The sequence below is a fragment of the Nycticebus coucang genome, chromosome 12 (genome assembly GCF_027406575.1).
Source record: "Nycticebus coucang isolate mNycCou1 chromosome 12, mNycCou1.pri, whole genome shotgun sequence".
NCBI lineage: Eukaryota > Metazoa > Chordata > Mammalia > Primates > Lorisidae > Nycticebus > Nycticebus coucang.
The window spans coordinates 66,957,757-66,983,646 of record NC_069791.1 but is presented as its reverse complement, the minus strand read 5'-3'; the positions used below and the strand labels follow the sequence as shown (position 1 = coordinate 66,983,646).

The window sequence follows — 25,890 nt, the reverse complement described above, 5'->3', positions numbered from 1 at the left end:
AGTAAAAAATGATTTTTATTTCTTCACGGTATTGACAGTGATTACATTTAATAACCATTCCATTGAATTTGCTTCTTTGTTGAGTATTTTATTAGTTCATAGTTTCATTAAGTTCTGCTGAAGATTACTCTACATATAGCACTTTTTCTTTTATTCATTTCATGATGAAATCCTAATAGTTAAAATTTGAGGTCAGCTTTTGTGAACAAATTCATGGTTCTTAAAACATAGCCTTTTGGTAGATTTGTACCAGTTAATGCTACAATTGGAGATGTGTGTAAATTGCTTTGTTCTTAAACAATATTGAGTAAAGATGTTATATTTTTGTTGATAATTGGGCATAAAGTAATCTAATATTTGAAGTTGCATTTCTTTGGTAATTGGCTGTATTTTCTTTTCTCTTTTTTTTTTTTTTGAGACAGAGTCTTACTTTGTCACCATCATTAGAGTGCTGTGGTGTCATAGCTCTCAGCAACCTCAAACTCTTGGGCTCAAGCGATTCTCTTCCCTCAGCCTCCCAAGTATAGCTGGGACTACAGGCGCCCAGCTATTTTTACAGACAGTATCCCACTCTTGTTCAGGCTCTATTTTTAGAGACAGTTTCTCACTCTTGTTCAGGCTGATCTGGAACCTGTGAGCTTAGGCAATCTACCTGCCTCAGCCTCCCAGAATGCTAGGATTACAGGCGTGAGCCACCACGCCTGGCAATGTTTTTCATATACTTGTTTACTAATTGTATTTTCTTCCTGTGTGAGTTGTTTATATTATTTTCTCATTGAATTACTTTTCTTCTTTTTTTTTTTTGTTAGTATTTTCCTGGTTATGTTTGTTCATTTCAGAAAATATAAATGATAGAGAAAAGAATAAACTTTGCACATTTAGAGAATAGCAGTTTAAATAGCAAATACCGTGTTTCAGTATTTGTTAACAATTTATAATAAAGTAGCTTCATAGAAATTCAATATAGTGTAATATTTCCTTCTTCTACAAATAAACATTGGATTTTTAAAAATATCTTCAAGATTAGTTGTCTGTAAAACATCAGTAAAATGTGATCAAATTGATAGGTTCTGTTACAGTTCTGTTCTACTTCCTGAGTCTCATATCTGTCCTTACTTTTAGGGACCTACTCATCCTCTGTGCTTTTTGTGTCATTCAGAAGCAAACATTGTTCCTTAAACACAAAAAATTCTTGTGAAATGCAAAAGACAAGGGAACATATGGTAACTGTGATAAGTCTTTTCAAACCAGAGTCTTTTTTTCCTGCTGCTTTCCTTTCTGTAAGTCCTGGGGCTCCTGGGACAGTGTTATTTTCATAATTAAGCTAAAATATTGTCAATGTAGACCCGAAATGAGGCCCAAAGCTAAGTTGAACAGGCTGCAATTTTGGGGTTGACTTTCAGTCACTTTAATGTGCATCTTTAAATGCCCTTTAGATGAAACCATTTGACCATTTTAGGCAGGAAGAACCTATTTCACCACAGAACCTCATACAGTCAGTAATCTACTCTTTGGCTGGTTAGCTAAGACTCTTCAGGCCCAAGTGGTACAACTTCAGTTGAATGAAGGCAGCAACAACTAAGGACCAAGAGTAGAATATAAGCCTGGCTTATTTATTTAGCAGGGTGCTTTCTCTAGGTGGTTAGCACAGTCAGGTCAGATCCAGAAATGATAGAAAGAGGTGGGCGGATTTGGATTCAACAAGCTTCCCCATTTGCTTCGCCCCAGGATGTAAATATTAGTGCAGGGGCTACAACTTGTTTTTGAGAAGAGAAGCCTGTCCTTCATTATCTATGTCACTTACCCTCCAGGAATGTTCTGTTGGTACCCAAGTAGATAAGGTATTAACTAGAAATGAATTTTGACAGTTCAGAGAGAGTTTCTGATTCCTGCTCTACAGCACTCCACATCTTAGAGCATCTCAGTATGGAAAGTTCTTAATACTCTTGAAAACATAAAATGAATTGGGAAGAGAAGAACCTCTAAAATATGTGTTTTCTCAAGAAATTATACCTACTATTCTTACTTTTATATAGAGGTATACTTCTATATCATATACCTGAGAAAATATATAAAAATAGACAATTTTAAAGGATAAATACAGGTACTACTCCATTTCTGTTTTGTAGCTATGCCACAGTAGGTACATACAAGGACTTATTTGAAATTCCAGGCTTTTCCCAGCAAACAGGATCTTTATTGGTGGTAGAATCTCAGGTCAGCTTTCAAAGTCTGCCCAACGTACAGTGCACACCAATAAATTCTAGGATAAAGAATCACCAACGATAACAATGATGTTAAAGGAAAATGTGCTTAGAATTCTTGTCTCTTCTGTTGTTACACTGTAGTAAAGAAAAAGGGCTTTGCTTGTTTTTTTTCCTTTTTGGGCCTCTGGCCCTATGTTCCCTAGATTGGGCAGGCTGTGGTTATAAGGAAGAAGGGACCTTGGAGATGAGAACTATATGGAACTCCTAGAAGTGAAGGTGAAGAAAAAGATTTGAGATTTCAGGATGAGGGAGAGGAGTTTGCGACAGGGCCATACTTAAGGATCCAGGGGCTTGCAGAATAATTGGGCTCTTCCATTTTCTAGTCCCTAAACGCTGGCATTTGGATAAGAAAAGGAGCTGGAGCTGGGTGCCTTCTCTGTTCTCTTCCTGCTGGAGCTGTCTTACTATTAGTATTATTATAGGCCACACTGTTGACATTGGGCAAGAGAGAACTAAGGATAAGGAAGATGAGTGAGAATTATGGGTGAAGCACCTAGGAAGAGGTGGAGTTGTCCTAAGAATATAGAAGCAAGGGAAAGAAGTAGGGGTAAGAAGAGGGGAAGCCCGTGTAATCTGAGCAAAGAAGCTTTCTTGCTACTAAATGTGGTAAGAGCTATGCCCCAACCATACTGTCCTTGATACTATGCAATCATCTCAAGATTGTTAATCTGATTTGATTATGTTACAGGGTAAAAAGCCTTCTGAGTGGTAATTCATTAGTGTGTGTTACCTCCTTACTGTATCCTTACTTTTGAAATATTTTATAATAATAAGACAAGGCTAATGGGTTGGGTAGGAGTCTGTTCATACAAACGCATGGTCAGTTCATCAGTTTTGTAATTAGGTAAATAAAACTGAGCATCTCTGGAAGGCAGAGGCAGAAGGATTGCTTGAGCTTGGGAATCTGAGACCAGCCTCAGCAAGAATGAAACCCTGTCTCTACTAAAAATTAAAAAATTACATAGGCACAGTGGCAAGTGCCTTGAAGTTCCAGCTACTTGGGAGGCTGAGGCAAAAGGATTGCTTGAGCCCAAGAATTTGAGGATAATGTCAGCTGTGATGACACCATAGCACTCTACCCAGGGTGACAGAGTGATACTCTGTCTCAAAAAAAAACAAACTGAGCATTACTCAAATGACTGGTAAAGATTTATATTACCATAGAGATTTATGTTATTACAGAATTTGGAAAAGTATTATTTCATTTATTAAGTCTCCGCAGGATATTTTTAATTGTAAATGTGAATAGACACACTTTTCCACTTATTTGTTCATGGTTTTCTTGACAAACAATAGCTACTTTTTTTACAAATTCTTCAGTTTCATATAGTTTAACCAATAATTCAGTGAATTTATTACATCATTACCCAACTAGTAGAGAAAAACCAGAAGATTTTGCCTTCATCTGTTCATAGCTTTTTAAACTTTTTTTTTTTTTAAATATGGAACGCTTCACGAATTTGCGTGTCATCCTTGCGCAGGGGCCATGCTAATCTTCTCTGTATCGTTCCAATTTTAGTATATGTGCTGCCGAAGCGAGCACAGCTTTTTAAACTTTTTATCTTTTACAAAATTAGAAATTGAGTGGAATTTTTATTTATTTATTTGTTTAGTTTTTCTGGCTGCAAACATCTTAATTCCTTGATAGGCCAATTATAATGTGTGACTAAGAACTTTATTTTTCAAACATTACATTTGAAGCAGTAGGTGGGCGGGTGTGGGATTTGGAAACAATATGAACATAACATTGTTTGTTTTTGCAGACTTTGTAATTTTCTTCTGGAAAATCCAGATTACCCAAAAAGAGAAGATAGAATTATTATAAATCCCAGTAGTAGCCTGTTGGCCAGTCAAGATGAGACGAAGGCAAGTATTGTGCTCTCGTTTTTCAGTTTCCACTTGGAAATTCTGTCCTTTTAGGATCATTTCAATGGGAAGAATGCCTTTCTTGAGACACTCTAAAAATTTTTTTTGCAAAAGGGTGGATTGCCTGAGCTCAGGAGTTTGAGACCAGTCTGAACAAGAATGAGACCCCCACCTCTAAAAAATAGCTACACATTATGGTGGCTGGCTGTAGTCCAGCTACTTGGGAGGATAGGGCAAGAGGGTTGCTTGAATCTAAGAGTTTGAGGAGGCTGTGAGCCATGACGCCATAGCACTCTACCGAGAGTGACAAAAATAGCTGGATGTTGTGGTGGTTTCCTATAGTCCCAGCTGTTCAGGAGGCTGAGGCAAGAGAATTGTTTGAGCCCAAGAGTCTGAGATTGCTGTGAGCTATGACACCAAAGCACTCTACCGGGGGCGACAAAAGGAGACTGTCTCAAAAAAACAAACCCCCAAACAACTTCTGTTTTGGAAGAAGAAAAAAACCTTGCTGAAAATGCAGACAACATGGGTACTATCTTGAAGCTAGCCACTGAAATTGTCACTGCCATAAGAAGAAAAGGGTTAAATGCTATTGTTATTAAAGAAACAAAAGATTATGATGCTTGGAAGGTGAGTCTGCAACTCCAAGATGATGGACTTCTGGCCAAGCTAACCCATGGTGACATCATCAGGTTTGCACCTCCACTAGGAGGATGAGATTCGAGAATCCATTGAAATCATTAACAAGACCATCTTGTCTTTTTTTTTTTTTTTCCATCTTGTCTTTTTGAGGGCGCCTGCTGGAAATGTGGTCTAAAAGCTCTGCTTTTAATGCAGGCACATTTCACTCCTACATATCTTCAAAGACTTTTTTTGAACTGTATATATATATATATATATATATTTTTTTTTTTTTTTTTTTTTTGTAGTTTTTGGCCAGTGCTGGGTTTGAACCCGCCACCTCCGGCATATGGGGCCAGTGCCCTACCCCTTTGAGCCACAGCCACAGGCACCACCCATGAACTATATATTTTTTTAAGTCGATACATAACAGAATGACATTTATGAGCCTGCAGTTTGCTGTGTAACACAACTAAGAGAATGTAATGGCATCTATATTCAGTGTAATGTTTTTATGTGTGTATAATCTATATATAGACAGTCATTAGATCAGGTCATTTGGTATAATTTATATACATTTTTATAATTTCTTTGCTGGTATAAATATTTAGTATTTGAAAGAGTTATCTTGGGCGGTGCCTGTGGCTCAGTGAGCAGGGCGCCGGCCCCATATACCGAGGGTGGCGGGTTCAAACCCGGCCCCGGCCGAACCGCAACAAAAAAATAGCCGGGCGTTGTGGCGGGCACCTGTGGTCCCAGCTACTTGGGAGGCTGAGGCAAGAGAATCGCCTAAGCCCAGGAGTTGGAGGTTGCTGTGAGCTGTGCGACGCCACGGCACTCTACCGAGGGCAATAAAGTGAAACTCTGTCTCTACAAAAAAAAAAAAAAGAAAGAGTTATCTGAGCTATTACATAAAGGACTGATCAACCTTATAAAGTTAAATCATTATACAGTTGAGTGCAAAAGTATAGTTAGAATGAACAATACTTGATAGCACAACAAAGTGACTAATCAACAATAAGTTAGAGCATAGTTTAAAATAACTAAAAAAGTGGAATTGGAATGTTCCTAACACAAAGGAAAATGTTAAATGCCTGAGGTGATGGACACCCCACTTACCCTGATTTGATTAATACACATGGTGTGCCTGTACCCTGTAAAGATACACAACTGTTATGTACCCATAATAATTAAAAATTAAAAAATTGAAATCACTGTAATAATTGAATTTTAGGAAGTATTAAAGGTTAAACATAATTTTTTTTTTTTTTTTTGCAGAGATTTTATTTAAGTTAGGAACGTTTTTAAAGACTTGCAGGGGAAAATAGGATTTCAGTGTATCTATAGAGTGAGATTTCCCAATCTGAGCTACTTTGAATTCTGTATTTAACTCCTGTCATTATAACCCTCATCTTCCTTTCCTACAAAGAATTAAATCAATTCTAAAGCAAGTTCCTAAGGTAAAATAAGAATTGGCCAAGATTCTAACATTTTATTTTGAAAATTTGCAAAACAGAAATGAAATATTTTACATAATCCCCAAAAGTTAGCATTTTACTATATCTACTCTGTCCTACATCTGTCAGTAAGTACGTCTTTCATTTCATTGTAAGACATTTCCAAGTAAATTGGAAAAACGCCAACATGCTTCCTTCCCTATCAGTACTTCTGCATGCAAATCATCCTTGAAGTTTAATATCTGTAGTTTTTCTTTCAATGTGAGATTTGTATACAGTGCACACACTTGTCTAGCCACATCTCATGTCAAGATGTAAATGGTTTGGTTTTATAAACTAATCACTGCCTTCATTTGTGATCCAAATTAGCATTTCATATGTTATTTGGTGAAGGAAAGTATAGTTCGAAACTTCATAAAGTTCTATTGCTTCATCTTTCTATTCCCCCAGGTTCTTTGGACTACCTCTTTTGCATATTCTGTAGCAGAAAAAAATAATCTTTTCTAAATGTTTTGTGGAAAGAATATGGCTAAAAGATTTGTATGCATCTCCAGCTATGGTTACTTACTAGTTCTGACTAAAACTATAGACTCCAGACAGGTTGTTTAACTTCCCTGAGTCACTATTTCTTCATCTCTGTTATAGGGCTGTTAACCTCTTTTTAGAGTATTTAGGAGAACAGACAAGATTATTCTTTCTTGTAATATGTGAGTTATAAAATGTTTTCCCTGTGGGAAATGCACTGTATGGCCTCTGATTTGTGCTTCTCTCTTGTTTCAGTCGCCGCGGGTGGATTTTTTCGACTATACCAAGCTGGTTCCCCTTGACCAGCGCTGCTTCATCCAGGCTGCTGACCTCCTCATGGCCGACTTCAAGATGCTCAGCAGTCAGGACATCAAGTGGGCCCTGCACGAGCTCAAGGGACACTATGCAATCACCCGAAAGGTGCCTCCCTCTGTCTTACTGTTGGGGTCACACTTCTTGACTACTACGACTTGTGATAGTAGAAGGAAGAGTTCAGCTTATTGAGATTGGGATGGCTTATGATGGCAAAGAGCTAAGGGATTTGTCAGAGTGAGGAGAGAGACAAAGTTATTTGCTGACCAGAAAGAACTGAATTAAAAGAAATAATAGATGAGAAGCAGGAAAGTTCTGATTTGAGCATAAAGACATGGAGGATAATACATTTTACTCTTGAATGCAGATGACTAGAGTATGGAAAGTGGATTCCAGTCCTGCTCCTTTCAGATTTGCTTTCTTTTGTGGGACAGGTCACACAGCCATCCTGTGGTGGTTTATTTGCATTGCCCTAAGGTAAGGTCTGTAAAGAGCCCAGGAGCTATTAATCGTAGTTTGCATCCGAAGAGGATAGGCAGCTACTGACAACTCCCAGTATTTTTGCATCAGGGTTCTAAATTAGACACTTCTTTTTTTTTTTTGGTTGCAGTTTGGCCGGGGCTGGGTTTGAACTCACCACCCTTGGCATATGGGACCAGCGCCTTACTCACTGAGCCATAGCCATAGGCGCTGCCCTAAATTAGACACTTCTTAATGGGCCTCTTTGTGGAGGATCAGATGGGTATTGGTTCCTGGTGAGTAGCGCAGACTCACCTCATTCCTTGGCATACAGTGTACAGTGCCTGTGTTGTAGTGGTGGTCAACCAGACAGAAGGGTGGGCATCAGCAGAGCCTTTGGTTACTCCTCTTGGTTTCCCTTGCTGTCACTAAATCATGTTCTCCTGCTGAAGTTCTTGTGATTCCCCCAAACTCTGAATTATTTTCCAAAGGGCAAACAAATGTGGCATTATTTTAATGGTTTTAAAATTCTTGGTGGGTCTTACCTGAAGGAAGGTGAACCTAGTTGAATGTGGCTCATGCTGAGGTTCCACGTCTAGTAGATTACCAAGAAGATGAAGGTAACTCCTAATTGTAGGTTAATTTTAGGAAAAATTACTCTAAAGGGAACAGCTAGTGTTTTCTATTTCTGAATCTCATTCAGCTTGCTGTATAACAGAATGCCTGCACCATCACTGAAAAGTGAATGGTATTTCAAAAAAAGAAAATAATGACCACAAATCAGAAAGGCCTCTTATCATCCTCAGGCTCTGCCTGTGTCTTTACTGCTTTTGGTGGTTATCCTTTATGCCTTTTCTGAGCTCCTAGGCAGCCCCAACAAAAAATCAGAGGGAAGCTACAGAAGACAGCCACTGGTAGGGTGGATCAGTACTTGTTAGTAACATTCCTGCCCAGGAATGGGACTTATCCTGAGACCAGTTTAAGGATCTCTGCCTTCTCTCCATGGCTCATCCCACAGCTCACTCATTTGGGTAGGAGGTCATAGGGGCAACTCTTCTGGAGACCTGACAGTCCTCAAGTAGCTTAAAGATGGTGATTTATTTAATTGATCTCCTGAGTTTCCTTCTGTTGGTTTAATCACATGATTCTTTGTGACACTTTATCTGCTTTAAGAGCTACTTCATCCTCATACACACCTTATCCCTTTCCCCATCTTTCTGGTCCTTTATATTTTTTAATGATATCTGCTTACTTGATGGGGAGTTTGGAAATTTATATGGGTTTTGAAATGGAGTGGGTATGGGCTGTTTGAATTAAAGAGGGGTTTAATGGGAAATAATGTTTGGCAGAAGCTGAAACGTGACGTACCCAGTTAAAAGTTAGAACTTCACCCTCCTTACTGTGTGTAGTGGTAGTGAGGGCTCTGCCCTTTACAAAGTGACCATCATGTGCAGGGGAATAAAAGACAACCTAGAACTTGTTTTTTAATTATACCAATAGCACAAATTCTCTAGGATGCCCCAAACATGATTATTTAGGAGAAGTCATGCTTACTGTGAAGACTGGTGCATTTCCCTGCACTTTTTTCCCTACTTTTTATCATAAACATCATGCACATGTGAAAGTAAAGGTTGTGTTAAAACATGCCCCTGATTGCCCATCAGTCAGCTTCATCATAGGCCTCATGCTCAGTTTTATTTCATCTCTACCCCTACCCATTTTCCTCTCTCCCAACTTTGAAACAAATTGCATACATTTCATTTTCTTCGTCCACAGATACTTTATTATTTATCTTTAAAAGTGCTTTTTAAAAACCTGTCCCGACCCGCGGGACAGCAACGGGGGGCCCGCAGGAACCACCTAAAGGAGAAAAACAAACAAGGGGCGCGAGAAAGGGAGACAAGACAGTTTTCTGATCAAGTCTCCAACTTTATTGAAAAAACTTGTGCCTTATAAGCATTACGGGGAAGGTGGGTGGGTCTTGTTGGGAGGTTCAGAGGAGTTGTTAACTGGGGATTGGCTAGAGTAAGTAAGATGGGGCATAAGGTGATTGGTTGGCTAGTTGCCAGGTAAAGTTACCGGGAAAAGGTAAAACTGTTTTTTTACTTAAAAAGGAAGTAAGGCCAAGCTGTACCTTATATGGCTTCCGACATCTCCTCCCTTTTTGTTTTAAGGAGGTGGGCATTAACCGAGAGAGGGAGTAGTGACCTGGCTCCTCTCGTGGATTTCCCAGATCCACATTTGTTATTTGCGGTATCTTTTGGAGAGGAGAGGTAAGCGAAATTTTTGATACCAACCTCTATGCAAGCCAGGTTTGCTCTCAGAGAAAAATCAGAGGGGGTCTGATCCTTCATTTGACTTCTCCTTGGGATCGGGTGGTCGAAGGATTGTGGGACCTTCTCTTGCAATGCCTTGCTGTGCACTCAACTCGGTGCCCATACCCTTTTTTCCTTTTATTAGGAATGGGTAAGTGTACCTCTGATCTATACACTGCCCTCATTATGAGGGGAAGCCATAAGAGTCAGTTTCTTGGTCAGACAGAGCCAGGCGATGGTAGTGAATTTGAATTGGTTTTGCTAGGGCAGAGTCTATTTGTTGTTTAATGAAAGTGGTGACCTTTTTGAATAGCCAGGGGCCAAAGGAAAGGACTAATAGAAAACCTAATAGGGGGCCTAGGAGTGGGAGGAGATAAGGAAGAAGTCCATTGAGTCCTGACCAAAGGGGGTTATCACGAAGTTCCTTTCTTCTTTCTTCGAGCTGGTCTTGCAGGTTTTTTATCTTGTCTCGAACAATGCCTGACTTGTTGGCGTAGAAGCAGCATTTTTCCTGTAAAGCCAAACAGATACCTCCCTGCTCTGCCATGAGGAGATCTAAGCCTCTACGGTTTTGTAGGACTACTTCTGCTAGGGAGTCTATTTGATCTTGAAGATCGTGAATTGTTTCAGAAAGAGCTGAGACATCCTCTATTAGTTGATGAGACAGTTTGTGGTAGGAATGTATAGATATTCCTGTTCCGGTAACTCCTGTGGCTACTGCTGTAGTGATGCCTAGTCCTGCTATTAGTGGGATAAGTTGAATAGCTCTTTTAGAGCGTGGATGTCCAGCTATATAATCAAGACTGGGGAGAGGAACAGGTTGATCTCCTAGTATAATAGAGATATCAGGGAGTAGTTGGGCGGTTACGCAATAGCCTGTCCAGTTACCTGGTAGGGCCGTGTAGGCCAAATTTCCTCCGCATACAAAAACATGTCCAGGAGGGGGGCACCGGTGTGAGGTGATGTTAGAAATGGAGGAGCAGTTTGTGAAGGTGATGCTTCCTAAGTCTACATCATAATCATTGTTCTGGGGAGGTTTGTATATACAAGGGGTTTGTGTAAATTCTATAGGTTGGACTCTAAAAGGCAGACTGTCGCTACAGTTTAGATGTGAATTGTTTAGATGTGAAGTGGAGGTGTTTGTTAGTAGGGCTAGGGGCATAGGTGTGCCAAGAGTTAGACATAGCCAGCAGTTTTCCGCGAGGGTTGGGTTGGAATTATTTAAAGCTTTGAAAGTGGCTTCTAAAATATCAGAGGTTTGGATGTCGAGATCTATGTCTAGAGATTTAGGTAAAGCTAAGGGGTGGTATTGTAGGGGAGTATATTTTTCTTTAATTATTTTTTCAATTTGTTTTTGGACCGCATCTTCTCTTACCCTATCTGATGGCCCACCGCCATCAGATGTGTGAATTGGTGGTTTTAGTGGCCAGCAAACATTTTTACCAATAGTGCCTAAGCAGGAGGCTTGGGCATATTTGGAGTGTCCCAGGTTATGAGTAGAATCAAGCTCACCTCCAAAGGAGCCAGAATAAGTTCTTTGTAAAATGGCTGTTAGATATGTGTTGCCGTTTGTGTGGGTGCACTGTTGGACACTATTGTAGCACATAGAGTGCATTTGATTGGTTATTTCGCACTCCGTGGGACAAGGTCCTGGTTCGTTTTGAACTGGGAGTATTATTTTGGGTGCATTAACACGTTGCCAGTTTTGCTTATGTCCTCCTCCTATCTGTGACGTGAAAGTTAAATAGGCGGTTTTGCCGCTGCAATCAACTTGGCTAGTATGGGAGGTGGGTATTATTGTAGTTGTTCCTCCCTTGCAGTCACAAGGTGCCCCATATAGTTTTTGGAGTTTTAAGAGCGTTGTCGGGGCTGTTCAGGGGTTTAGGGGAAACTGGGGGTGTTGTCAGGAATTTCTACCGTGACAGAGGGGCAGGTGGAAGGAGGGCGAGAAGCCTCTTTAAGGACTTCTTCTCCTACCTTGATGACATCTCGAATGTCAGGATCTAGTGAATGAACTTTTAACATGTCGTGAATTAAATTCCAGTAGGAAAAGGCTGTAACTGGGACTTTGTCAGGACCAAAGGTGTGGTAAAAGTCCTGCAAGGCATCTCCTACTCGTTCCCAGCGTTTTTGGCTGATTGTTCCCTCTAAAGGGAACCAGGGGCAAGTGTTATGAATAAAATTAAAAAATTCTTTAAGGTCCTTTCTTTTAACCCTTACTCCTCGCACTCTGAGTGATCCTTTGAGTCCGTCAAGGAACATTTCATGTGTACTAAGCGAATACCCCATTATGTTGGCTGGATGGCTCTCTCAGGATCTCGGTTCACGCAAGTCTCCAGTCGACTCGGAACTTAAGTTTCTCTGTGACCACTCTCCCTGTGCCTTATGATCTCTGCTCGCGTGTCATAGGTCGGCAGGTATAATCCGCCTGCTCGGACCCTCTCAGGCAGGACAGCTGCCTACCGCCCTCAGGCTTAGCCTTTGGGAGGCAGCGTCCCTGGGAGTGCCCTTGAGGTGGACGACCGTGTAAGACGTAGCAAGCTCAGAGTTTGTTAGAGAGTGTTAGGCAGAAAAACTAGTCCAAGTGTTTTGGAGTTCTCACTGCCGAAAGGGGTACCTCTCGTCCTTCCCCGCTTTGGCCCTGTGAGCTTGGTAAGTGAATTAGATCCGGGAGAGCCAATAATAACAGCCAAGACAAAGGGGTGAAATGTTTGAAATCTTGTAAGTTATCGTTTGCCTACCTTCTCTTCTGATCCGTCTCACGGCGGGTGAACCGAGGCGATCTGAATGGGGAGTGCACGCGGGTCCTCGCTGCAGCTCCGAAGGGTGCCCGGCCGGGGCTTCCGTAGGCAAGCGTTCTCCTCTAGGGGGTCCCGATCGCCCCACGTTGGGCGCCAGGATGTCCCGACCCGCGGGACAGCAACGGGAGCCCCGCAGGAACCACCTAAAGGAGAAAAACAAACAAGGGGCGCGAGAAAGGGAGACAAGACAGTTTTCTGATCAAGTCTCCAACTTTATTGAAAAAACTTGTGCCTTATAAGCATTACGGGGAAGGTGGGTGGGTCTTGTTGGGAGGTTCAGAGGAGTTGTTAACTGGGGATTGGCTAGAGTAAGTAAGATGGGGCATAAGGTGATTGGTTGGCTAGTTGCCAGGTAAAGTTACCAGGAAAAGGTAAAACTGTTTTTTTACTTAAAAAGGAAGTAAGGCCAAGCTGTACCTTATATGGCTTCCGACAAAAACCTAATAGAAATACCATTATCCCACTTTCAAAATGAATATCATCAGATAATCAAGTCAGTGGTGACATTTGTCTGAATGTGTCAAAAATCCTTTCAGTAACTTGTTTGGTCACATCAGGTTCAAAGTAAAATCTCTTTATTACAGTTGGTTAATTATTACTTAAATCTCATAGTCATCAGAGATTTATAATCTTTCTCCTCTATCATACTTTATTTTTTCTTATAATTTATTTGCTGGAAAATGGATTGGTTATCCTATAGGTTTAGACAGACTAGATTCCACTGATGGTACCCCTGTAGTGTCATTAATGAGTCTCTCTGTCCAATATATTTCCTATAAATTGATAGTTTGATCAAAATCAAACTAAGATTTTATTTTTTTGGCTTGGGGAAGGTGGTTGCCTTAAATTTTAATTCCAGTTCTGCTGCTCGTTAGTCTGTGACTTTCAGTATCTTATTGCTGAGCTTCAGTTTTTCTTTAGTGCATAATGAATATCTTACATAATCTGTTACAAGAATTAGATAACTGAGAGATTAAAGACCTAAAATGAGAGATTATTCAAGGACGAAAGGAATCGGTGTCCAGGTTCTGTGTGGGCAACACTGCCTTTATTCCACTCCGGTGCAAGTGAGCTGAGTTCGAAAAGTCAGCACATGGGTTGAGGTGGATTGGAATGTAAAAGTTAGGAGGGGTAGGGATTGGCGCATTCCTTCTTCCTGGGTGGGACGTTCTATTTGGGTAGGTCCTTACATTTGGCCCTATCAATAACAAACATGTAAAGCCCATAACACTTGCCTAGCACAACAGGTTTCAGTAAACAAGTTCTTGTTTCTTCATACTTCTTTCTGTGTGCTACATAACAATTTGTAAGCCTTTGTACTGTCATCACAGTTCTTAGCATAATAGCATAAGAGCTTTCTCGTAACTCACTCTCCTTAGATTCGCAGCACTGAATTCAAGCTAGAGAGTGCTAGGACCCAAACTTGGCCTACTCTAATCTATTTCCAGTCTGTTGTGTAGAGGCCCTATATGCAAGGAGTGTCTGTATCGTGTGCGCGCATGTGTGCAATTGTAGGTATTTTAATTCATCTATTTTTATTGAAGTATCTCGTGGATAGACTTCTTGGAATCCCCAGTATAGCTGCAGAATTTCTTCCCTTTTAATTTTTTTTCTGATTTAAAACTCCGTAGGGACAAAAATCCTGTCTCATTGCTAAGTGTTTTTTGCTTGTTTTGAGATCTGGTCTCCTGGACTCAAACAATTCACCCACCTAAGCCTCCAGAGTAGATGGGATTACAGGCATGTACCACTGTTAAATGGGTTTTTTGTTGTCTGCTTTTTGGGGGACTGGGGACAGAGTCTCTCCCTCTGTCACCTCATCTTAGCTCAAATTCTTGGGCTCAAGTAATCCTCCTGCCGTGACCTCCCAAGTACCTGGGACTACAAGGCACCCACCACCACACATGGCTAATTTTGCTGTTTTTTGTAGAGACCAGGTCTCACTTTTGCCTCAGGATGGTCTCAAACTCCTGGCCTTAAGTGATCCTCATGCCTTGGCCTCCCAGAGCACTAGGATTACAGGTGTAAGCAACCATGCCTGGCCTGTACTAAGTGTTGTCAGTGAATAATTTCTAAACAGGAGAAAACAGATGAAGCCTTAAAACTCATAACAGAAAATATTTTCCTTGGCTCGGCACCTGTAGCTCAGTTGTTACGGCATCAGCCACATGCACTGAGGTTGGCAGGTTCAAACCCAGCTCGGGCCAGCTAAACAACAATGATGACTGCAATAAGAAAATAGCTGACTGCAATAGTCCCAGCTACTTGGGAGGCTAAAACAAGAGAATCACTTAAGCCCAAGAGTTTGGAGTTGCTGTGAGCTGCAGTCTACCGAGGGTGACATAGTAAAAACTCTGTCTCCAAAAAAAAAAAAAAAGATTTCCCTTTGCCTTTCTCCTGGTTTATCCCCTGTAGTCTAGGTCTGATGAATTTCCTCTTGGTTTACATATTCTCTTGATTGATCATTCTAACTGGGATGAAAATTATATTCCCTCCAGTTTTTTCTTGATAATTCTGCCACAAATAGGACTACAGCTTTTGTTCAAACAATTTGTTGAATGCCTGCCTCAGCCACACACTGGGAATATCATAATGAACGTTACAAGGCTCCTTCCTTCATGAAGCATATTACTAGTGAAATGTACCATCTTTTCAAACCCACTCTTTACCTTTGTTGTGTAAGGTGGCCTCCACTTTCTGTGCTTTCCATATTTCTCCCTCCACTCATAAATGACATCCATTGTGTTGCCAGGTCATCTCTTAAAGGAAATTTGCCCATTGTCTCAGATGTCCTAAAAAATTTTAACCAGACTGGACCAGCCTGAGCAAGATCCAGACCCCATCTCTACTAAAAATGGAAAAATTTATTTTTAAAAATGGAGGCTTTACAACTTTTGTATTAACCTGGATGGAGTTGGAGAACAGTCTACTTAATAAAGTATCACAAGAATGGAAAATTTTTTTCTATTATTATCCAGTATACTCAATACTAATATGAAACCAGTAGACGAACAAATACTCACACAAGAGAAAAACAAACTCAAGTTGGGGGCAAAGAGAAGGAAGGAGAATTGGTGGGTTCTCACCTAATAGACACAATATAAGGGTATACAGCATACCTCCTGGGTAAGGGGCACAACTGTAACTTGGACTTTACCTAACAAACACAAACTGTGTAACCTAATCAATTGTACCCTCATACTAAACCGAAATTAAAAAAAAAAAAGCAAGAAATAGAAAACTTACCCAGGTGTAGTGGCAGGTGCCTGTAGTTACAGTGAAAGCATGCTGTAACTTTAAACAGCAGGTTTTGGGGTGATCAGACAAAGAATTGAAAGACATCACACCATTGAAAGAGCCACAAAAACAGACTAGGAGACTAGGATGGACCAATATAAGCTCCTGACTTAGGACCACTTTTACTACAGAAGTGACTCTCCCTTGTAAAAAGAGAGCCAGAGAAAAGCCTGTTTTCCACTCTCATGGCAGTCTATTTACATACCTTCCAGGGAGGCCTTTCCAGCGGCAGCAAGGAGTACCCTGGCCAGAGGCTCTCAGTTGACACACCCCTTCTAAGCTGGGGAGACAACTAGGATGAAATAAAGAGTACACACCACTTAAGAGTATTCAGATTTTTTTGAAAGACATGAAAAAGCTCTATGAAGTTAAGACAAGGCTTAATTTAACAGCAGAGGTGTGGCCGAAAGGCTCATCAACCTACTCAAATCTTTACTTCTTATATACCTTAAACCTGCCTTTATCTAGTATGACATTCTTACTTAATCTCTACTTTACCTCTTCTCTGCTTCCCATGGGGTAGAAAGCAGGCCAGAAACCAAACGCATGGTCACAGCAACCTCCTTTCTACCTGCCTATAAATCTTTCAAAGCCAGTGTTCCTGGGGAGCATTAGAGTCTCCTACCCTATACCTGTTGTGGAAGGTGGAAATTCTAAAATTAGTCTCAGACACAGTACCATTCACTCTGCAAGAAAGTTGACTTCCCCTACCTTCTCATGACCCCCTTTCTCCATTAGCACTGGCTGCCCTGTGGTTCTGTCTGCCTTTAAAATAAGTTTATTCCTATGTTAATCTTCTCTGGCCCTAAGCTTTGTTTTGTTAATTTCTGTTTCCCTTGGGGCTGTTCCCCCTTTTCAGAGACCCTCTTCTAAATAATGGACAGGTGCTGCTTTTTGCTTTTCAGAGACCTCCTTTACCAACTACTAGGGAGGCTGAGGCAGGAGGAGTCCTTGAACCCAGGAGTTTGTTTGTTTAGACTGTCTCAAGCTGTCACTGTAGAGTGTGTGATGTCATAGCTCACAGCAACGTCAAACTCTTGGGCTTAAGTGATTCTCTTGCCTCAGCCTCCCAAGTAGCTGGGACTACCTGCAGACACCCGCCACACACGCAGCTGTTTTTGTTGTTGTTACATTTGTCATTGTTGTAGCTGGCCCATGCCAGGTTTGAACCCACCAGCCTTGGTATGTGTGGCCAGCACCCTACCCACTGATCTATAGGTGCCACCAGAACCTAGGAGTTTAAGGCTGGCACTGGGCACTCTAGTCTGGGCAACAGAGTGAGACTATCTGTCAAAAAAAGAAAAAACATTTCTTTACCTGTCTATATCCTCGAATCTCAGAACTAATTTATCTTGATGGCTATTTGGTTCATGAATGTGAACAAGCTGAGGGGAGAAAGGCCAACAGAAAAGTTGCTCTTAAACATCTCTTGTTGCTAGGTTCCTCCTGCTGGGCTTTTGAGGACTTAACTCCTGATAAGTTTTAAGTCTAGACTTGAGGAGTAATATGACATGATACCCAAAACAAGTGAGGCAAGTCTCAATCAGTGGAGGTTTATTAAGTTTGAGGACACTCCAAGGAAAAATACCACAGAAGCACCTGTGACCTGTGTTCTGAAACAGCAATTTGGAAATTTAGTATTTAAGGGGAGAGGAAAGAAAAAGGAGGACAGGGTGGGCAGTGAGGCAAATGATTACTTTCTTGTGAGACTCTAGTTAATGTTCAGAAAGCTACATTTTATGTAAGATAAGGTTTGAAGAGAAAAGGAGCAAAGAATCAGTTGTACTCATGTCTCGGTGGATTGATCTCAGTTCTGCACCTGGCAGGATAAGCTTGGAATCAGCAGTATCAGTGTGGACTCGGACTTTGTCTTTAGGAGCTAGGCCCTGGCAGATCTAAAACTACAATTTGCATGTCCTTACTTAGAGTAAACCAGCTAGGAATTTCCTAGTGAGTGACCTTTAGAGGGTCCTTCATAAATGCCTGAGGCCCTTCCCTGAGGCATCTGGCTAACAAGCTTTTCATTTGGTGTTGCATGATTACACCTTCCACAGACCTTTTTTGCATAAGGAGCTGGTGGGAGGTGTTCCTGAGATTTTTTAATTTTCCTTTACAAACACAAAGTATAATAGCTTTCCTTCCCAAGAGTTTTTTAGTCTGGTTAGGAAACTGGGAGGTAAGAGGGGCATGTGTTTAAAACAGTGTGGTCAGTGTTCTAAAGCAGGTGAATAAAGCTGTTGAGGCCAGATGAGTGGCTCACGCCTGTAATCCTAGCACTCTGGGAGGGCAAGGTGGGTGGATTGCCTGAGCCTCAAGAGTTTGAGACCAGCCTGAGCCAGACTGAGACACCACCACCCCCGTCTCTAAAAAATAGCGCCGGGCGTTGTGGGCATCTGTTGTCCCAGCTACTCTGGAGGCTGAGGCAAGAGAATCATTTGAACCTAAGAGTTTGAGGTTGCTGTGAGCTATGACATCACTGCACTCTACCGAAGGTGACCAAGTAAGACTCTGTCTCAAAATAAAATAAAGCTGTTGAGAGCACTATGAAGAAAGAAAGATGTCATTTGAGCAGAGTCATGTTTTCACTGATTACACACAAAGGCCAAGAGGCAAGAAAAGTTAACCATGATGCCTTTGGGGTGCCTAGGTCTTGGAAGGAATTCTCACTGTATAATCTGATTTTATCTGGTCTACTTAACTAGGGCTGTTAGGGGTTGGGGATCCCAGTTCCCTGAACCCAGTTGACTGGGTTCAAATACTCAGCTGAGCTAGAAAGCACAACTGAGGCACGGCGGTAATTGAAAGGAAAAAGGAATGGAAACTGGAAATAAAACTGGAGCAGCACAGGCAGTATGAGTAGAGAGCAAAGTAACTTGTGTAAGTTTCAGTATATTAAAGAGAAATTTTATTTAAGAAGAGCAAAGAAAAAGTTTAGCGTGCTTCCAAAAAAAGTTGGGAGTCCCTCCTCTCACAGAAGAGAAAAGATGAGAGAGATGGAGATGTAAAGGCCTGCAGAGATAAAAATGCTCTCCATTTGAAATTAGTTGCAAGTCTTTCATTAGCCTCTCTGCAGCTCCAGGCAGTATTGCCCTTTTCTATTGGTCAGTCATTACCTAGGTTTCTTCATACCCACATTCTTATGGGCCCTCCAGACTTACCCTGAAGCTCCTTTCTTTGTGTCCCTTCTCAGGCCTTTAGTCAATATTTAGCAATGACTGTTAATATAACTATTATAAGGAAGATGTTGGAGACTCCTTTAATTTATTGTCAACATTTTTTAAGATACAGTTTTCTCACAAGTACCAGTTTTGTTTGTGTTTTGTTTTTTTTTTTCTGTGTTACTTGGGACTGCCACTTGGAAACAGTGTTTAAATGGGGCTAAGGTAATGACCCTTGTAGGTGTGTGGTCAGGAGCCGCTACGCTGCATTCAGAAGCTGTGAATTCACATTCTAGCCTATTTCTTGATACCTGTGCTTTAATTAGTTCATTAAAAAATACAAATTAAAATAGCTTGTTCTGTTTTCTTTTATGGGTTTTTTGCAAAATAGCAGTAGTTCAGGGGTGTTTACCTTTAGGTAAAATTTGGTAGATACTAGTTGTCTTATAACTGATTAGAAAAATGTAGCTTTAAGAGTAGCGTCTAAGGGTTTGTGGAAAACACCACAGGTAGTGGAAATTTCCAAAAGAAGAAATAGAAAGAAAAGAGTAGAAATGAAAAGCCACATTTCTGCAGCCATGGAAGAAGTTGGTAAGGGAGGTAGAAAGGTAGCAAGATGAATTTTGCCAGCTTTCACTGAATATATCTGAGGACAGGGAGATGTCAAAGAGAGAAGCTTTAGTCCCCAAGACTGGCCTTAGCATAAATCCTGACTTTTGCTAAGGTGTGAGCTAGGACAAGTTCTTTCTCCTCGCTAACTTTTGCTTTCTTCTACCATAAAATACATAATACCTACCTCAGAGGATTATTTTGAGAATATAATGAGAGAAAACTCTACAAGGAAGGTTTAGAGGTCAATTAAGGTGAAAGGATGATCTTTTTCTCTTCTGCAACTCATATGCTTTCTTACTTTTTCACCACAGGAATCTATAGCTATCTAGAATAAACAGTTTCAGAATGTGGTTATTGGCAGCTTACCTATCCCCTTTAACTATTCGTTATTCCTCACAGGAGCATTACATGTACACTGTGCAAGTTGCCAAAGATATACCTTGAGCTCTGGCAACATTCCTTGTCCTCCAGAAGCTCCCAGTCTAGTGGGGCACAAAACAGAGAAGCAAACAAATATATAAGTAATTATAACTGTGGTAAAAACGTTGAAAGAGACTGAAACAGGAAGCAACCTGAGGTAGACCAAGGAGTTCCCTAGAGAGCCTCCCTAAACATTTAATCACAGTCCCAAGTAGGAGTTAAGAGAAAGGGGAATGAAGATGTATCATTTATGGAGATGAGGAATACTGCTAAAACACTCATTTGGAGGGAAAGAACTATGACTTCAGTCTGGGAAACTTTTTTTGCCAACATATTGAGTAGGACCTGGGAGACACTAAGTAAATGTAGATGGTAGACATGGCCCCTTATGGGTGAGTATGGATGCCAGATCAGGGGCAGCTGGAAAGGTAATGCTCAGGGGTAAAGGGGTGAGAAAACACCTAGATGGCTTCTTTGATAAGTTTGGTTATAAAGAAAACTAAGAAAAAGGGGCTGCTAGCTAATAGGGGGATGAGATCAGGGGAGGAAGTATTTTCTTTTTTTAAGCTGGCAAAGATGAGTAGTATATTTATGTGCCAAATAGCAAGATGTAAGAGAGGAAGAAGCTGAAAGAAAAGGGACTATTACCAGTATAGGAACTTTGAACTCTTGTGTACACTGGGGGGTGGGGGTGGATATAAGTGTATCAAAGAGGCATGTGGCAAGGAAGTTAGTGGAATAAATAGGCAGTGTTGACCAGAGAAGTGACAGACAAGATGAGCCTACAGAGTATAACTTACTAGCCCTTTGTCCTGTGATTTAAACTCCACTTACACAAGGATAACAGACAGTTTTCGTTTTCCTAAGTCATCCTTTAATCTGTCAGTAAGCATATTGTAGCCACGTATAAAAGTCAGAAAAAATGAAAATAACAAAATGCTGCCTGTTTATTTTGCCACTGCCTGTTTCTAGTAAGCCATGCAGGGAAAATGGCTGAAACTGTGAGTCCCAAATGAGACTTGGGGATTGGCTGTGTTTCACATTTTCTGATTTTCCATTTACAGAGGTAACTTTTCCCTTTCTCAATTTTTAGGCCTTTTCTGACGCCATTAAAAAATGGCAGGAGCTATCACCAGAAACCAGTGGGAAAAGGAAGAAAAGAAAAGAAATGAATCAATATTCTTACATTGATTTCAAATTTGAACAAGGTAATGAAAAACTGTGTGTTGCTGAAGCTGCAAGGCCAGATCTGTCCTTCCTGTGCAGTCAGAAAGTCATTGTTACAGCCTGCTCACTTCCTGCCTGCCCAGCGCAGGCCAGGGAGTGATTGACAGGTACTCTTTTGGACAGCACATCAGAATTTTTAGGAAGTGGCTACAGTTGTCATCTTCCTTTTTCCTGCCTTCAATACACTATTAACAGGAAATTTTTGTGCAGCGTTAGAGAATTCACGTGTGGGAAAGTATTCGGGGACACTGTGTTGAGCTTGGCAAAAAACTGGTCTAGAAGGCTTGATGAGAATTGGCTCTATCATTGGTAAAAATTACCTAAAGTAGTGATGAATGGCTTCCTGCAGAGGGTCACTTATGCATCTGAGAGATACTAGTAATGTGTTTCTCTGCAGTTTTGTTATTCTTACCGATGAAGTAACTACTGAAAGCCCTTTCAAAGAGGTGACTTGAGTCTGATCCCCCCAAAAGTAAACTTGTTAAGTTTTGTAACAAATTTCAACTGAGTTTCTTTGTGTCCAATGAAAGAGTTTACTATAACTTTTTCTACAGATCATGTCATAAATAGGAATATTTTCTTTTGTCTTTTCTGTCACTTGAGTACTTGATTGCCAGGCTTGGTTTCAGGTATTATTAAATGGAAACTCCATAGGTACTATAGAGTGGAAAAGTAGCTGAATTTCTAAACTCTTGAGGATCTAGAAGAAGATCCACCAGGCTGTGACTCTGAGGTCCTTTAGCCATGTCTTCTAACGACATTCTCACTAGTTTGTGGCACAGTGAAGTAGGGGCAGTGTGCAGGTGGTTTTTCTTTCAGCTAAATTTATCCACAAGATAGACCGGTGTCCTTTTACATAGCCTTACAATCTGTGTCTGACATCCAGTGCTTTGTGAGATGGTCCATTCCCGTGCTGGTCAGCTGTCTTTTAGAAAGTTTCTTCCTTTAAATCAAGCCAAAATAGGCCTTCCTGAAATTTCCTGCCATGGTTGTAGTTCTTGCCAGTGGAGACACTCAGTTTGGCTATTGCCCCTTCAACAGCCTGACTAATCTCTCTGTGCGCCCTTTGCTAGTTCATCAGGGTCTCTTTCAAAATAGGATGTAAGAATCTGTATGCTGTACTCCACGTGAGATCTACACCATAGTGACAGCAGTAAGATTAATATTCTGTGCTTCTATCCACACACCCTAAGAATGCCTAAACTTCTTAAAATCAAAACATGTTCTACTATTGGTATTTACATTAAGCCTTGATCTTAGGCCTAATGTGGCAGCTCACACCTACAACCCCAGCACTGTGGGAGGATCGTTTGAGGTTGCAAAATAAAGTATGACTACTATACCATTGTATGGCCTGGGCTACAGTAGAGTGAGACCCTGTCTCTAAAAAAATAGAAAGCCTTGGTCTTTACACCTACATTTCTGTTAACCCCTCTCTCAATTTTGCTGCATCTTCCATTTTTTTCCTTTTTATCTTACTCATTTCAGTCCATTGTTTTAGGTACAGCCCTTTAATTTAGATACTGATCCTTAAGTAGTACTTATTAGGTGGTCTTTAAGGATCCTAGAAGTATAAAATGGAAAATATGCTCGATTTATGTTAGTAGTTTAATGTTTAGGATTCATACTTAGCCTTTCATAACAAGACAGTTTTCTATAAGCACAGAGTCAAAGATTCCTCATATCTTCCTGATTTTCACCTGTTCAGCTTGTTTTCCATCCAAGCACAGCTCTTTGGACTATATATTTCTTGGCTCCAAGAGAAAGAGGCTCTGCCTCCTTTGTCTTTTCTATTGTATTATCTGTTGACAATTAGACAGTCTTCTCACAGTCTGATTAGAATTTGATAGAAAGTGAACATCAATAAAAATACAGTGTATCTCCTCGTTTTTTTTTTTTTTTTTTTTTTGAGACAGAGCCTCAAACTGTTGCCCTGGGGTCGAGTGCCGTGGCATCGCAGCTCACAGCAACCTCCAACTCCTGGGCTTAAGTGATTCTCTTGCCTCAGCCTTCCAAGTAGCTGGGACTACAGGCGCCCGCCACAATGCCTGGCTATTTTTTGTTTGTAGCTGTTATTGTTGTTTGGCAGGTCCAGGCTGGATTTGAACCTGCCAGCTCAGGTATATGTCACTGGCGCCTTAGCTGCTCGAGTTACAGGCACCAAGCCAATGTATCTCCTCTTAATTGGGTAGGGGGGGAATATATATATGTATGTGTGTGTGTGTGTGTATATATATATATATATATATATATATATATATCTCCTGCAGATAAGGGGTGGACTTTTATATATATCACTGACTATATTCAATCTCTTCCAGAAAATAGAAGAGTAGGAAACACTTCCCAATTCATTGTATGAAGCCAGTATTACCATTATGAAGCCAATATAACAAACTAGACAAGAGACAGTACCAAAAAAACTACAGACCAGTATTCCTCATAAATAGAGATGTGAAAATCTAAAATATTAGCAAAGAGAACTCAGCAATATATGTTAAGAATTATATATCATGTCCAAGTGGGGTCTATTCCAGGGGTAAATGCTGGTTCAATATTTGAAAACCTATCAGTATAATATGCCATGTTAACAGGCCAAAGAAGAAAATCACATGACCATTGATGCAGAAAAATCATTTAATAATATTTAATATCCATTCATGATTAAAACTCTCAGAAAGTTAGAAATCGAGGGGAGCTTCCTCGATTTCTTGTAAGGGAGCTTCCTTACAAGAAAGCCTGTAGCTAACATCATACTTAATGATGAATCCTCTCCCTTCATATTGGGAACACAGCAAGGATATCGTGTATTCACTGCCTGCAGCATAGTTATCAAGGTTCTAGCCAATGAGGTAAAGGAAAGAAAAAGAAATTAAAAGTATAGTTCAAAAAGGAAGGAATAAAACTGTACTTCTTTGTAGGCAACATTATTTTCTACATAGGAAATTCCTAGGATGGCCAGGCATGGTAGCTAGCTCATGGCCCATAATCCTAGCACACTGGGAGGCCAAGGCGGATGGATTGCTTGAGCTTAGGCGTTCAGAGACAGGCCTGAGCACGAGTGAGACCCCTCTCTCTACTAAAAATAGAAATAGCTGGGCATAGTGGTGCATGCCTGTAATCCCAGCTATTCAGGAGGCTAAGGCAAGAGGATTTGCTCAAGCCCAAGAGTCTGAGGTTGCTGTGAGCTATGATGATGCCATGGCACTCTAGCATGGGGTGACTTACCTCAAAAAAAAAAAAAAAAAAAAAGAGAGAAAGAAAGAAAATGCCAAGGAATATACCCAAAAACCCCTTGAAACTAATAAATGAGTTTAGCAAGATTCTGGGAGACAGTAGTGCCCCTTTATACATGGGTTGGCTTTTCGTGGTTTTTTTAACCTCTGGTTTTAATTACCTGAGGTCAGCTGTGGTCAAAAAATATTAATGGAAAATTCAATAAATAAACAGTTCATGAGTTTTAATTTGAGCACTATTGAGTCAGCATGATGAAGTCTTGAGCCTTTTAGCCTGGGACATTAACCATTCCTTTGTCTAGCATATCTACACTAGTATATACATTTTATGCCTGTTAGTTACTTAGTCATTTCATTTACCAGATGGACTGATGTCTTTAACTGTAGTAGTATTTCAGTGCTTGTGTTCAGGTAACTCCTTATTTTACTCACTAATGCTAGTATTACTAATTTCTTTCTTTTTATTTTTTATTTTTTTCTGAGACAGAGTCTCACTTTGTTGCCCTTGGTAGAGTACTGTGATATCACAGCTAACAGCAACCTTTAGAGATGAGGTCTCACTCTGGCTCAGGGTAGTCTAGAACCTGTGAACTCAGGCAATTCACCGGCGTTGGCCTCCCAGAGTGCTAGGGTTACAGGTGTGAGACACCGTGCCCAGCTATAATATTACTAATTTCTAAGTTAAACTTTAGCGTAAATGTGTATATATAGGAGAAGACATAGTACAAGAAGATTTGGTAATTATCCAAGGTTTCAGGCATCCATTGAGTGTCTTAGACCATATCTCCTGCAGATAAGGGGTAGACTATTATATAAGGTGCTCCTACGGATAACTCCCACATGCTAGCAATGAGCATGTGACAACCAAAATTTTAAATATATTTACAATCGCTTCAAAAATTTAAATATTTAGGGTGGCGCCTGTGGCTCAGCAGGTAGGGCACTGGCCCTATATACCAAGGGTGGCGGGTTCAAACCCAGCCAAACTGTGAAAAAATAAAAAATAAATAGCCGGGTATTATGGCTGGCGCCTGCAGTCCCAGCTACTCGAGAGGCTGAGGCAAGAGAATTGCCTAAGCCCAAGAGTTGGAGGTTGCAGTGAGCTGTGTGACACCATGGCACTCTACTGAGGACAACGAAGTGAGGCTCTGTTTCCAAAAAAAAAAAAAAGAATTTAAATATTTAGTTATAAATCTAACAAAACTTGTATAGGACATGCATAATGAAAATTACAAAGCATTGATGAAAAAAATTCAAGAAGTGAATAAATACTGTGTTCATGGATTAGAAGATTCCTCTCCAAATTGATACAGAGGT

At 40.6% G+C, this 25,890-nt stretch overlaps 1 protein-coding gene, 1 non-coding gene and 1 pseudogene across 7 annotated transcripts in view; 1 reads left to right on the top strand and 2 right to left on the bottom strand.

Moving 5' to 3' along the window:
* Nucleotides 1–25,890, top strand: part of RNF216 (ring finger protein 216) — a 210,443-nt gene that overhangs the window by 50,524 nt on the left and 134,029 nt on the right. For all 5 annotated transcript variants that reach the window (XM_053556823.1, XM_053556827.1, XM_053556826.1 and 2 more), the window contains 3 exons: nt 4,031–4,133; nt 6,992–7,156; nt 21,204–21,318. In XM_053556823.1, the coding sequence (XP_053412798.1) occupies nt 4,031–4,133; nt 6,992–7,156; nt 21,204–21,318 (383 nt within the window). The remainder of the gene's footprint in view (nt 1–4,030; nt 4,134–6,991; nt 7,157–21,203; nt 21,319–25,890) is intronic.
* Nucleotides 3,704–3,810, bottom strand: LOC128562831 (U6 spliceosomal RNA). Its single transcript, XR_008373531.1, has one exon. It is a non-coding gene; the product is annotated as a U6 spliceosomal RNA (small nuclear RNA).
* LOC128562170 (RING finger protein 11-like) overlaps nt 20,929–25,890 on the bottom strand; it is a 293,543-nt pseudogene continuing 288,581 nt past the window's right edge. Inside the window, exon 2 of the transcript XR_008373375.1 lies at nt 20,929–20,939. The product of XR_008373375.1 is annotated as an RING finger protein 11-like (transcript). The remainder of the gene's footprint in view (nt 20,940–25,890) is intronic.